The sequence below is a fragment of the Ciconia boyciana genome, chromosome 5, assembly GCF_034638445.1.
Source record: "Ciconia boyciana chromosome 5, ASM3463844v1, whole genome shotgun sequence".
Classification (NCBI taxonomy): Eukaryota; Metazoa; Chordata; class Aves; order Ciconiiformes; family Ciconiidae; genus Ciconia; species Ciconia boyciana.
The window spans coordinates 50,002,863-50,018,059 of record NC_132938.1 but is presented as its reverse complement, the minus strand read 5'-3'; the positions used below and the strand labels follow the sequence as shown (position 1 = coordinate 50,018,059).

General features: G+C 36.3%; 1 protein-coding gene across 8 annotated transcripts in view; it reads left to right on the top strand.

Moving 5' to 3' along the window:
• ARFIP1 (ARF interacting protein 1) overlaps window positions 1-15,197 on the top strand; it is a 46,088-nt gene that overhangs the window by 16,496 nt on the left and 14,395 nt on the right. For 4 of the 8 annotated variants that reach the window (XM_072861776.1, XM_072861780.1, XM_072861782.1 and 1 more), the window contains 4 exons: window positions 3,024-3,138; window positions 5,889-5,984; window positions 7,439-7,548; window positions 12,611-12,832. In XM_072861776.1, coding sequence (XP_072717877.1) covers window positions 3,024-3,138; window positions 5,889-5,984; window positions 7,439-7,548; window positions 12,611-12,832 — 543 coding nt within the window. The remainder of the gene's footprint in view (window positions 1-3,023; window positions 3,139-5,888; window positions 5,985-7,438; window positions 7,549-12,610; window positions 12,833-15,197) is intronic. The other 4 variants (XM_072861779.1, XM_072861777.1, XM_072861778.1 and 1 more) reach the window with 4 other exon arrangements.

The window sequence follows — 15,197 nt, the reverse complement described above, 5'->3', positions numbered from 1 at the left end:
GGGGAATCTGTCCTCGCTTCCCACGTTATAACAGCAAACCTACATTTGGTGGGAACAAAAAAGAAAGCTATTTACATTTCCTTCTTACCCCTCTAAAATCTCCTTAAGTACTCTTATGCCTTCTCTTAAATGTGAACTTTTGTTGCATGTCTTTTCTTATTCTAAGGCTGTTTCTAAATTATCCTTCTCTGTAAATTATTGAAGGGATAAATTGCTTTGTCAGAATGATTACAGATTTTCAGGTAGCTTTTTTGTTTATCTGCATTTGTGGGGGAAAAAAAAGGCAAGCACTATCAGTTGCAAGAATGACATGTTAAAAATTGAAGTTTACATGCAGAAGCATGTCTCCACTGAACAGTAACTTGCATGTTTATAAACAACAAAAAGGTAGTGTATTGATCACCGACTTTTTGATGACAATTCTGGTCATGTATAAATCAACAAATGGTAAATCTTTCTTTTAAATTCAGATGCGAGGATATCTTTCTTCAGCAGGGTATATTTCAACTGGTTAATATAGGTGTTTAAAAACAGATTTGAATGCAGTTCTTTACACTGAACTTTGCCTTTTTGCCAATGAAAAAAGTGTAGAACTCTTCGAACAAAGATGTGTTTGTGTCCATATACATGCATATGTGTATATATTTATGTAAAAAACCCTGATGTGTATATATACACAATTGTAGATCTTAATAATTTTCATGATCCAAATATCAGGTTTTTATTTAAGAGAAGGATGTATTGTAATATTCTGATTTATTTAACTCTGTAGTTTGTTCAGCCTATGTTTAGCTTCAAATTAGAATTAAGTTGAATGTACAGTAGTAGTACAATTGCTTAAGTTTATATCTAAACTTCTGTCTTTACAAAGCAGATGCTCTGCATTTTAACCTTAAATACAGATGATTGCTTAGATTCCTATTGCGAACATGCTTAAGCAGGTTAGCTGTCTACGTTTCTTTGGCTACAGATTTAGATATTTCTGAAAACTATACAACGTGCCCAGGTGCCTTCAGAAAAAAAAAAAATTGATGCCATGTCGTTTTTGTTAAATCAGTGCATCTCCTCCTTTGCAATCTGGTTATCCTTTTTCAAGTCTCTCTGCTTTTTCAGCTCCTAGTGACTTGCTACATTTTGAGTTAAATGGACTCTGTCTATTAGCTAAACTAAGTTGAAGCAAAGGCTTTCCAGCATACCACCAACTGCGAGTACTTAAATGGAAGCACCAGTGTTAAGTCAGTTCTGAAGACTGAAAACAGTATGTATCCAACGTTGTGATATGCTTAATTTGTGAGGTCAGGTTCTGCATGTGACTACTATTTGTAGTTCATGCTGTTTATTTTTCCTTTTTTTATAATGCTTCAGATACACAAATATAGCATAATCGGTTATTAAATAGCCAGTTCGTGTGAGTGAAAGTGTGGCTATAGGAATTGGTTACTCTGATTGCAATAACATCCTGGGTTTTCGATGTCAACAAGATTTCTGTTCTGCTGGAATTCATATGTTTGTAGCTCTCCCTTTGTTCTTCTTCCCAGGAGTTTGTCTTAAGCTAAAAACAACTAACTAAATCTGTGGGGACATGATCCAAAGCCACTTTTTGACATTCTGAGCCTCTAGGCAGTATCATTCTTATGCACTAGCTTGCTTCTGGTTTGTGGATTGAGTGACTACAGTAATATGTCAAACATAGATTGGATTTTAAAGGTTGCGTTTTCTTTGTAATTAGAAGCATTGCATGTATCATAAATAGTTACTGCACGTGCCCAGGCACTGACATCTTAAAGCTATGTATAGTTTTTCTCTGCAAATTTCACTATTGCTCCTCTATACTTTTTAATCTTTTTTGCCTCTGTATGGAAGCAGAGGGGATGCAAAAGAGTTCCTGACTCCAGAAACTGCCAGTTCTCCAATTTCTTGATGCTTAATTTTTTGCAAGTGTATTTCACCTTTTTGCTTTCACTTTGAGTAGCTTTTTGCTCACTTTTTACTTTTACAAATTAGTGGTTTTAAATTGCTTTGAATACCTGAATGTTTTTTAAAGCACTAAATATTCCATAACACCAGAGGCTTAAACTTCAGTCAGATGGCTGGAAATATAGTCCAGGAAACCTCTGGGAGCTCTTTGTAGAGGTGGGTAAGATAGCAAAAATGGGCAGTAGGATGGTATGTGAATTATGGTGTATGAGTTAATAGTTCAGTAATAGGCCTGCATTGGGTTTCTATAAAGACTTCAGTTGCCTGAAAGTTGGTTGTAGTAGTTCATCTAGCTCTCAAAAGTTAAAGTGATTCCAGGCAATTTTAAATCAATGAGTTTCAAAAGCAAACAATTAAATGGCAACTTTGTGCTGTGAGCACTTGTGATGTAGAGTAGGTGCTCAGAAGGAAGTTGTTGAAGTAATGCCTTTCTGGCTGTTTCTCCTATGTCAAATATTAAAGAGATTTCATGTGCTATTTGTAGAAATTAAGGATGTTGTGAATGTTAAAGCTATTTCTTGCTTAGAGTGAAATAATTTTTTTTAATCTTTAACATTATGATGGTTGCTTCCACATTTTTGGTTTGTAAAATGTTGTCTGCTCTTAGTCTTCGATCATTCTGTACCCCTGTCAGTTTTTAACTGGAAACATTATTAAACTGATATGGTTGTTTGGACCAGCTTCAAACCACATAACATAATGTTGTGGGATACAATCTTGGTAACTGCTGCTCTAAGAGATGGCATTCTAGTTGTTCATCAATATAAAAAAAATTTTCTACACTTATATTCTATAATTCTAATATTCTATAATTCTACACTTATTCATACTTATTCTACAATAAGTAGAATAAATTGGAGTGTTTCTCATTCATTGATGTCTTATTTGTGCATCGCAGTAGAATGCTTTTGACACCAGCGGAGACAATCCAGGCTAAAGGCAGAATTGCCTGTCTGAGAGCTGCTGAAATTGCATTATAATACTCTTGAGTCACTTTTATCTTTTTTTAAACATTAACTTTGCATTTTTATTCAAATATTTCAAAGGACTTGAAACGTTCGTTACCAGTTGGACTTGGACTTTCTGAAACCAAAATAACATCTCATGGCTTTGACAGCACCAAAGAGGGAGTCGTTGAGGCAGGACCATTTCCAGGTAAAGGTAACTGCTTTTTTGTGTTCATTTCTCAATTTAAAATCTTTAGGCATATTTTCATGTGGTCAGGAATACAGTGTTCTGTAGCTGCTTTGAGCATTTTGGTGTAAATGTACATGTTGAGATGTGCATTAATGACAACCTTTTTATCTTCTCTGGTAGCTGGGTTGTTAAAATAGAGAATATATGCTACACTTGTAATATCTGTCAAGGGACCAGTGGAAACTACTTAGTGTTAAATTGGTCTGCATTTATAGGAAGGGGAGTCCTTGAGCACCTTGAAATGGTGTCAGACTGAATAATTTTACTATTACCTTGCATTGAAATTTTCTTTTAAGTGTTGCAGGTATTGTTCTGATTTGAAACATAACTGGAGAGTTATTTCTTGACAGACAGTTCACTTACCTGGAGCAGATTAATGAGTGGAATTCTTCTTTGTTGCACCTGAGACTTGTCTCTCCTTTTTTTATTATAGTGCATATATTACTTTAATTTATTATTGTCAGGAGTCATAATGCTTTGGGTCTCTTTTTCCAGGTACTACCTAATGAAAAAGTGTCTGTTCTCATATTTTCTCAGCACAGAGTTGCAGTTGTTTATAGCAGAAGGATTTTAGTTAATATTTAATTCACTATGCAAGTATTAATGTATGTTTTAGAGAATCTAAGCTAGTATTAAACAATGAGAAATGCAAAGTGATAAACAAGCCAGTAATGTCAGTGTTTCCCATCTGTCTAAAAACAATAGAGTGCCACGATATAGTATGTGAAAGTGATCTTTTAATGAATTATAGCTTTGACAATTTCTGAATTTGAAAGGTTTAAAATGATCTCAAATGAGCAGCTGTGAAAATATGTCTCTTTGTAGTTATAGATTTAATTTACATTTTGCTTCATTTCCTGTTTGGTAAAATGTTGTGCTTATGAAAACAGTGATTTACATGGTGTACTTCACATATATTAAAGTGAATGCTGTGGTTTCTTTAAGTCTTTGAAAGTAGCAAAATATCTAGCTAAAAACTGGGCAGATGGCAAACCGCTCACCATTGTTGCCTTTTTGTATTCTATTAGCAGGATAACTGTTGCAGCTGTTAAGTGCATTAGCCTGTAAGGGAAAAAGTGTCTAAGATGTGTTTCAAGCTACACTAATATGTTTGAAATCCAAATGTTCTGCAGTAAGTTACGTACACAAATTATGAGCTTTGGACATGTAATTTTTAACACTTTAGATATCACAGTTTTCCTCCAAGGATATTTTCTTCAGATTTTTCCTAATGCTCTAACCAAATCAAAGAGAGAGAGAGAGAGATAAGTGGCAGAAACTAAGGCTTCTTATGAAACTATGGACAAAAGTAGAATGATTGCCCTATTTCTGAAAATTCTATTTTCTGTTTGCATTCAAAAATGAAGCCCTATAAGGACACTCAAAGTAGACAATACTGGAGGGGAAGGGCTTTTAGGATTTGGGGGATGTTGAATGATGAAGCATGCGTAAGGCTGCATTTATACTCTGTCAAATGATAAGGATTTTTTAAACTGCTTGTCTTAGCTCGCTTGCTGCAGTGATTCAGTCTTTAGGCCTTTAGCAGGATCTTGCAGTCAAACTTTTACGCCTGGATGAATCCAGTTGCAGCTCTTATGCAATGCGTTGCTACGGAAGGACACAGCAAGTGAGCTACCTTTCAATCTTATCTTTTCTGCGCAATTGGATCCAAATCATTGGATTAATTGTACCCCATGTTAGTAGTGCTCTATAGTATGTTTAAAAGGCAAAAGCTGATGATTCAGTTACTTGGAGTGACATTTTTGGTGTTACAGATAATTAAAGGTTGTTGAAACTGCCAAAGTTTAGGTTTGATTTCCTTTTCCTCTAGCACACTGTCAGCTCTGAAGTATCTCAGAATTTCTCAGCAAAAGCAATAAAAGCTCCCCCCCAATATGATGATTACGCATCACTACAGAGAAAAAGCTAATTTGTTTGGTTTTTAAATCCTGAAAACTTCATAAGAATGCCACTTTGCAACTCTTATATTACTTAAATGTAAAGCTCTGAAAAGTATAAGCCTAACCCAGCTTAGAGAACACATGTGGTGCAGGTTATTTAAAGTTGGGTTTTTTGTTTTTTTTTAAAGAGAATAAGCAAGTGCTGTAAAATCCTTCTTTTGGGAAGGAGACTACACACCTTAACAGCTTAATGGCTTATACCATCTTCAGGATAGCTTATTGCTGTGTGTTTACACAGACTTAGAAGCAGATGTTAATCAAGTATATCTGAAATTGGCACAGATTTCAGAGTTTACTTCACCCCTTAATGCTGTGAGTACCATTCAGTGACAGTGCAGTGTGAAATCTACCTAGACCTGAAAAAGGAGGTTTCAGCTGTGGAAGCTTTATATAACAGTCTTTCATGGGATTTTCTGTTGACAGTATATACTTTACTGATGAAGCTGTCAGTTGTATTTTGATTACTCTTACAAAAAAAACCCAAAAAAGTTTGGCATCGTGACCTAGAGAAGAAGATTAAATCACGAAAACTTGGAGTAGTTCACATGAACAGCTGCACCTCTTAAAGCATTTCCATCAGAAATTCCAGCAACTTTTCTGTGAATCCTTCTATTTAGTGTGCTGCTGAAGCAAATGTTTCTTTGTTTTTTAAAAAAACAAAACAAACCAAACCAAAACTATCTGTGTAAAAGTGCACATTGCCTTCTAAGGGAAGATGATGGATTTTCATGGTTAAATATGTCCACTTTTCAGGCTCCTCAGCATCACCCAAATCGTCTGTTATATCTCCTAGCAGTGCAGCAGCTAGCAGACTGGCTGGACAAGGTTGTGATTTAATTATTCCCACAGGTATCATAGCACTGAATGGATAACGCCCTTGTCTCTGCTGACACTGTACTAACTCTTCCATGTCTCTAATAATTTGATTTACTCTTGGTTGGAAATATAACTTCTGGGATTTTTTGGTAGCTCTCATTTCTGGCTTCTAACAGTTCACAAAGTAACCTCTGCTTTCCTTTCTGTATGCTGCTTTTTGCTCTATACAATTTAAGAAATAATTACCAAATGTTAATAATAACAAACAGTAGCTAAAATGGGAGTAACCAAAATCTTTTATTTAGGTTAAAGCTGACACTTTTGGTGTTTTTTGCCAAAATGATCACATATTCCAGTAGAATAGAGTATGAGGTGGCCATTAGGAATTCACAACACCCAAACTAGGCTTTGCCACTTGACTCATTTTGTGCCTATGGGCAAATTACTTAACATCTTTGTCTGTTTCCTCCTATATAAAAGGAGAAAACCTATTCAGTTACCTCATAAGGGTGTTGAGAGGATTAATTACTTAATGTTTGCACAGCATTTTGAAGACGTAAAGAACATAGTAGAGCTTGATGCTAAAGGAGTATCTTGAGGCATCTGTATAGACTTTATTCCGCACTCATATTTACATAAATAACCTGTCAAGGCTAAGGTGACTGTAAGTAGCAGTAGGGATTAGAGGCAGGAGTAGTCAAAATTGTACATGAATAAATAAAAATGTTGCTTAAAAAGTGGTAGTGCTTTGCAATTCTTACTATTTCGGACACTAGGAAATATTTTTGCAAAATTAAAACTTAGAATCCATGTGATATCCCATACTAGCTTGAAAATGCTAAATATTGGCCATTAATGTGTGGTGATTGGCCCCAGATATTTTAATTTGTTGCTTTAAATCTTTTCTTTGTTGCTGTTTTTATATTGGTGGTTTGTAGAATTAATTATTCCTAATACAATGAGCTAATAAAGCTGAAATAAATATTGGCTGAACACATCTTCTGGAAAGGATGACATTAATTGGAAAAGATAAAAACTGTTTTGAAATGTATTGGTTGTACTCTGTAACAACAGTTTTTATATGCTGATAATTTTCATTTGATGGTCTGCAGGTTGTAAACAGACTTTTAGGTTGGCTAAATCCAAGAGGGAGGGTGTTCAACTGTTGGAATTTTAAAATATAGATTAAGTAATAAACATGTCTCAAGAGCTGTTTTAAGGTTGGTTAGTAAAACTCCGTGCATTCAGGTAAGCTTTATTCAGCCTATTACTACACGAAATACTGAGATATATACACACTTTATATCAGTTTTAAAGTAATTCTTTCTTTCTGGAATTGATTTTGAAAATCTGCATTAGTCTAAAGTGCTTACTGTCACCTTGCTCTGCTTTTGCATGTGCAATTGCACAAATCTTCCATACCTGCTATTAATCCTTTAAAACAACAAAACCCAAAGCCTTGAAGATTTGCTTTGTGTCTGACGTAGGGGGCAGAGCTCAGCAGAAGAGTGGACCTGTTGTGTTAGCAGATGAAGTAAAGAATCCAGCAATGGAGAAGTTGGAATTGGTGAGAAAGTGGAGCCTAAACACTTACAAGGTACGCAGACATATATTTGCATGTGTATGTATGTATTCTAGAAAGGAGTTTGCTGCTAGATTGGACTAAAGCTTTCAAAGTATTGTACTACTCTGTGAAAGTAATCTGTTGTTGCAGTGACCATAAGCAAGAATGCATAGGGAAGGCTTAGTTTTCTTCCAAGTCTAGCATTCTTTGTAAGCCTCTTTACATTTCTGGTTTTAAGTGGAAAATCTTTCATAGGTATTATTGATTTAACAAGGTGAAGAATGTTCCATTTCTAATGTCCCCTTCAACATACAGAATGTACAGATTTCAGCACTAATACTTGTAACTAAATCTTTTTGCTATCTTTGAGTTGATTGCTGATACAATAAAATTTTAGCTGATGGGAATAAGTCAGGCCCATCTACAAGTTCCATACTTGTTAATCGCTATTCTGATGGTTTTGTTCTGTCCTGGCTGATTGTTTGTTCTTAGTGTTTGAATTTTTGCTTCGATTCATGTGTGTTTTACTCTTATATGGTGCTTCCTTGTGATCAGCTGGGATTTGATGAAATTAAAATAATAATAAAAGAATAAAGAAAAGGTGTTTAAAGTACACCAGTTTGACAAAAGTGGCTCTCATTAAAAAGCCATAAGGTAAGGAACAACTGTCAGGGAATACATTACTGTCAGGAGTTTTAAACAAAGACCAGTTTTGAAAAGTAGCTTTTTGTTATGCCTGCCAATTAAATGACAGAGGTGTGGACAGGTGGGTTGTCCATCAGTGGGATCTACATCAAACCATGAAGAAATTAAGAACCTCTGGAAAAAAACACAAGTCTGAAGCCCTCCAGTGTTCTTAAGTCCAGATAACGACTTCCTCCCCAGTGCGGACGGGAAGCAAGGATGGAGACATTCTACCCACTAGTAAATGCTGTTCTTTGTGTTAGAATCAGAAGTTTGCATCTTTTTTATGTCTAATTAAATGGCTTTTAGAATTTCTACTTTTCTTGTAATCTAAATTTTGTAGCAACTGCAGAAGTCTGTCAGCTACTCCTGGAGTGTGCTGTGGTCCCATCAGAATACATGCTATTCAGCTGAAGCCATTCTTTAAAGTTCTCTGTTTAAGAAACATTGACTCTTGAGACTGAATCTGGTATACCCCAACTAAATAGGAGAGGACTTGACCTTAGTCTCTCTTTTTGGTGCCTTGATTTAGAAAACAACCAAAAAAATCCCCATGTCTCAATTACAAACCCACTTAGGTGAAGCAATAGCCAGAGGACTAAAAAAAATGCTGGGAAAAGTGGTCTCAGATCCTTGTTTAGAACATGATTTCTTGGCAGTAGTCTTTGCAAAGTCTGGATTTTTAGATTTCTTTCTTGGCTTAAACCTCCCTCTCCCTGAAATCCAGAATCCCACCAGTTATGGTGTAGCAAACAGAGTAGCACTTTCAGAAAATTAAATGAATCTGTTTTCTTGAAATCCATAATCTTGAAGTTGTTTCCCAAGTATGCCTAAGGAGATAGGTCAGTTATGATCTTTCTAGAGTCCCAAACTGACTTCTTGTATGGCTTTTTTGGAGGGATGGGATTGTTCAGAGAGCTTATGAATTCATTCTGAGTTGAGGGAGCATTATGCAAATGTCCCTGGAGATGCCTACATATAAAGTGTTTTCAAATGTATGGCTACATACAAAAAGCATATTTGATTTGATTAAGGACAGTATTTCAGTTTGTGGATATACTGGCTTGCTTTGGTTCCCATTAGGAAGGTCGTGGGAAGAAGTCTCTTCTTCATCTCGTAATAGCTAACTGATCATAGGTTAGAAGATGCAGAAATAAAGGGCAGGCGTAAATGGTTAGTGGAGGGAAGTCAGCAGTTGAACCCCTCCGAGCTGAAAGCTGTGCTATTCAATGTACCGGGCATTAATCTGCAAGTGGAGTTAGTGGTGAAACTTGCTGTTAGGAAGTTCTTTAGGAATCTGACATTAGTTCCTCTGTCATGGTGTCTGTACCAGGAGCTGTGAAATCTAAATTACTGGATATGTTCAGAAGTCTTAACCATCTGTGAAGAGATGGTTAATTATGCCTTCATATATGTTGAGTACCTTGTTTTTTGTCCTGTATGCATTTCTGTGAATGAGACATAATTGCTTTTGTTATTTCCCTCTTTTATTTCTGTTTTAAGAAACTGTTTCCAACTGAAAACCACAGGAGGTTAAAGCTGCTTTTCTGTCTAGCCTAACCATGAATTTTCGTAGACTGTATTTAACTTTTTCCTGTAATTTATAACTTGATAAGACTGTTCTGTTGCCTTTGCAACCACTGTCCCTCTTCACTCTCTCCAATCTTATGCTCCCTAGTAATCATGAGTTAGCGTCAAAAGAAATTGGCCTTCCTTCTATAATCTAGTGGCAAGAGCTTTTTCTGTTCTTTCCCCTTCCCCTGCCTCCCTCTTGGATAAGAAAGGCATGTTCAGTTTAGCAAAAAGACACAGGCACAAGAAAGTGGTGACTCTTCTTGAGTTTCAGCAATTCTAATAAAAAGTTTATCTTTTTGTTTTTCATACAACTTCTTAAACTTTGAGGAAAAAAACCAATATACCTGTTTTACAAGCCTCTCTTTAATACTAGGCTACTAGTGGAACATTTATTTCTGAGGCATGTCTAGTAATGTGTCTGTTCATCTTTTAACATACGCGATTTAAAATATATTTCTCTTAAATGTATTTTGGTGGGGGTTTTTTTCTTTGAGAGAGTTGTTTTTAAACTTTGCCTTGTGGGATGACTTTGAGGAGTGTGGTCTTATTCAGGACAGTGTTCTTTATAGATGTACTTTTAGAACAAAGCAAAATGGAATTAATGTGTGGAATTTGCTCCGTTTGGTAGTGACAATATACTATAGAATATACACAAGTCGTGTATATTCTGTGTGTCTGTACTAGTCTGCTTAGAACCAGAGTAAATCAAAATATATAGGTGCATCCTTCTCAATTATTCTTGTTCAGTCTCAGTGTTTATCTTTAGCTACATCTCAGTTTAACGAAGTATGCAGTTTGTCTTCCCAATTACTAGTTTTTCTTCACTTGTCACTGCTGGGGTTTTTTAGGTGTTTTGCTGTAACTTCTGAAGCAAATACTTCTTGGTTGAAAATAATTCCTTCGTTTGTAATCTATTCTTGCTTCCCAAAATTTTGCCTTACATGATTCAGATTTTTCTCTTGCATTTTGGGGTGGGGGGCAGTCTGTGTCAGTTTTTTTGGAAAATAGCCAAAATTTGTCCATCAGTTCCATAGTTCCTAGTGAAATCCTTATTTATGCTCTGGCCACACTCATTGCTAAGCTGTATTTTGCAATTTCTGTTGCAGACTTTGGTAGTAAAGTTGTATTCTCTGTTGATATGATTTGTTATGCTCTCCCAAATTTCTGATTCTTGACAGACAAATGTCTCCTAGATAAGCTGTGCTCTTTCTTGTTAATTGGTTGAATAGTCTGTACCTTCCAATCTAAAGCTTATGAGTTATGACCAGCTCGTTCTGCTTGATCAGTCTTGAGTCTTTCCTGTGTTTGTCTATTAAATTTGGAAAGGAGATGCACATTTAACCTGCTAGAATTTTTATCTCCTTTGGATATAAGTAAAGACTGGATTAAACTAAAGTCCTTGAATTTGGAACCCTGGGAAACAAAGTGCTGTAATCTATTTGGGGAATGTGATATAAGATAGGCTTGGGCATTATTTCACCTAACAAAATAGCAGTTTTGCACTTAACCTAAGTCCTTTCGGAGTAGTTGTGGCCTTGACTACTAACTTAGTTTCCTTGTAATTCTGTTTCTAGCAGTAATTCTTCATATGTGTAACTCGGTTATCTCTTCACCTCTTGGGACCACAGATTATCTTCAAGTAACTTGCTAAAACAGTAAATAATTCCTGCTTTCCATAGAGAAATTGTATGGCTTTGCTACACATCTGCTTTGCAAATGGCTTCTCCTGTGTCTCAGTCAAGGGAAACCCCAATGTGTATCTTGGGAGGCTCACTGCCAACTTGGGCTCAAATCTCTGGCAGAGAAGGTGTCACAGATAAGTGGAATGTGGTAGCAGCCTGAGCTATCACAGCCATTGGCTGGGTGAAAGTGTCTACAGCCTTATAAGGGCACGTTTTCTGCTCACTGTGTTAATGAACTGCAAATCTGTTAAGAATTTCACTTGTGACAGAAAAGAAATAGTAAGTCTTTCTGAGACAATCGGCTCCATTTTATAGACGTGTAAATAATGAGAAATGTTTCTCATTTTAGTAGTTTTACATATTTCTCAATGGGAGTTCTCAGTTTCCCAGTCAACTTTAAACAAACATGCTGAAAACCACCACATCCTTACCTCCCCTCCAAAAAAACCCTCCAAAAATATTATTTTTTGAAAATAGAACATAGATTATTCCAGTGTGAAGCACTGGAACAGGTTGCCCAGAGAGGTAATGGAGGCCCCATCCCTGGAAACTGGGAATGGGGATTCCTCTCCCATTCCAGAGAGGAATGGGAGGCCCCATTCAAGGTCAGGTTGGATGGGGCTCTGAGCAACCTGATCTAGTTAAAGATGTCCCTGCTCTTGCAGGGGGTTTGGACTAGATGGCCTGTAAAGGTCCCTTCCAACCCAAAGCATTCTATGATCTGGAATTGGATGGTTGGTATACAAAGCCCAAAAGATCATTAGCTAGATATTTTTATGCAGAACTAGTAATATTCCCATTAACTGACTTTAATGCACTGGGCTAAATTGCTTCTTTTAACTTAATGAGATTCACCAAACCTAAAGAGATAAGTGTTCTTTTACTTGAGAAACAATTAGTTATGCTCTTGATTTGCTAACTTGAATATTCATCTTAGTAGAAGTTGAGACTTGTCCAACTGTTCTTGCTGAGTCCTGATAAACTTCTAAAGTGTGTGTTGGTTTTTCAGTTTGTTGTGCAAACTTATATTGGGAGGGATGATTGTGAAAGAATTGTGTGTAATTATACGTCCCTTGAAGCTGAAAATGGGTGTATGCTGTGTTGTCTTGAATATACTTGATTCTTTATAATTTAAATTTTTTTTTTTTCCCCAGTGTACACGTCAGATCATCTCTGAAAAATTAGGTCGTGGCTCAAGAACAGTAGATCTGGAACTAGAAGCTCAAATAGATATATTGAGAGATAACAAAAAAAAATATGAAAATATCTTGAGACTGGCACAGACGCTGTCCACACAACTCTTCCAGATGGTACATACCCAAAGGCAACTTGGAGATGCATTTGCTGACCTGAGTTTGAAATCATTGGAACTTCATGTAAGACTTTTATAGTGTTAAAAAATAAAATGGCAGAGATGAAGATAAGCCTAATTGACTTGTGCAGGGTATATAGTAGTTAGCAGCTATTTTTCTGAACATTGTAGTTAACAATATATTATATGCTCTCTGTGTTACAAGCTTATGTAATTCACTTAAAACTATAGGAAATTATTGAAATTATTGTAGTTCTATATTGTTTCTTAAATGTTTGCCTTTAGTTGATGGTTGGACTCAAGAACTGACAACTTTCCTTTGTATAGAAAATGCATTTTACTATTAATTTTGCTTCTAATGAAATATGGGCAAATTGTTCGAGTGTTACGTCATTTCAATTACAGGATGTCTTTGGGGAATATGCCTGGGAGTAAGTAGAATAGGGCACATTACTTCACTTGTGCACAGTAAATTATTTTTCCGTATCATATTTAAGCATTGAGATTTAATCTCGAAGTCCTTTTTTAATCGGAATTCTGCTACTAATAGGACTAATCTGTATTCTTAACGTTGTTTGGAGTTTCTGAGCAAGAGGGGCAATCTTTAGATATCTGCATTCGGATTGTTATGATTCTTTGATTTAGAAGTTTATGTAACACTGGCACTTTTTGTTGCCAATAATAAAACTGTCTGGTGTAAAGACAGAGAAGGTAGATGTTGCATACAAAACATAGTAGCTGGCTTGCTTCTACATTGATTGTTCTGTACTTCCAAAGTTAAAGCAATCTGATACTGCTACTGATCCTTTGGAAAACCAGTATGAAGGGGCTGAATGATTCCCTAAAACATAGCTGCTGAAACAGCCCAAATTATCTTTGTGATTATTAAACTTAAAACCTCTGTTTGTTTGTTTTTTCCCTTTTCATGGTTTTCTATTCCCATTGAGTTTTAAGGGAGGAGGTGGAGTTCATGCTTGCACAGAGGAACCTTAACTGATAGCTAGCTGAAGAAACTTGAGACTCCTGCACTGGAGTACAGGAATTTTTTAATATTACAGTCTGACAGATGAAAATCTGTGAAAGTAGAGCACTTCTAGCAGCTAAGAAATTAAATAATCTGCTAAAAGAAGAAGTTCTTAATAATCGGTTTACCCTTGACGCAAATGTGGACATGTGGTTTGTGGCAGAACTTAGTGATTGTTATGAAGTATGTGCTGAAGTTGGATGTTTCTTCTGAAACTTGGATTAAGTCTGGCATCATGCTCTTGTTCAATGAATGTTTTGGGTTTTTCTTCGTGAATAGCTTGTAACTTCTAAAGGGAATACTGTTCTTCCAGGTTCTTTCGGCACCTTGTACTGGTCTTGGAATTTGTTTCAGTCATTCTTCTCTTGTGTAGATTATTGAATGGGGCTGTTGATGAAAATCAAATAAAGGTTTCTGCTGCTGTAATAAAAGTTATCTAACCTTTGCCTCTTGGAGACTTGCCTGATGTTTGTCTCTTTCCTCTTTGTGTTTCCCCTTTGTTTAATCTGTACCGTATTGCCATCTGTAGCCTGGCCTATTCTTCTTGGATGTTTGGATAGCATTGTTGCCTCTAAAACTTGTGCAAGTTAGAAGTAAAATTTCTGAACAGTTAGTCTTTAATGTTTAATGTGATAACAGTATATAAGTTTAAAAAAAAAACACCCCAAAACCCCTAAAACAAACCCCACACCACTTCTTAAGGTAATATTTATTATTTCATACATGATAACAAAATTAGATCTCAGTGTGGTATCTGCAGAGGTATAACTTAATGTGAATGTTCTGCTGTTTCTCTTTTGGATACAAAGATAATTCCTGGTTCCAAGCTCATGTGCCTCTAATTATATAGACAGATTAATTCCAATTTTAATTGACCTGTGCATAGAGTATGAACTGAGTGTAAACTCTTGAGACAGAAAGGATTTCCTGTCTCTTTCATAAGAGGTATCCACAAAGGTCATGGACAAAACTCAAAAGTTTTTATATGAAACTCTACAAACCAGTAGAAGGACAGTTTTAGTGGCTAGCATGTTTCTTAGTACTGTAGGCCACCGCAGTCCCATCCTTCTTACCCCGCTCTATTGAACTGGTAGTGATGCTCATTTGGGTCTGTGATGATCTGGGTCAGAGGACCAGCTGGAAAACTAATTGCAGTCTTGCCTGCAGGAGGGAAATGAGATGGGACTAAACACTGCTGAAAGGGGCAGTCCTACTGCTGTTGTCCCTGCTTGTATGCTCCTACTTCTTCCCTGTGCTAGCTCTTGTGTTGCTGTGTAGCTGGCAATGTTAGAGCAAAACCAGCTGGAAAAGGCTAATTTTTTTATTTCAGCAAGATCTGTTGTGACTTGGCTGACTGCTTTTGCCACCCAGGCAGCTTTGCAAAGCAAAGGCAACAGATCTTTAG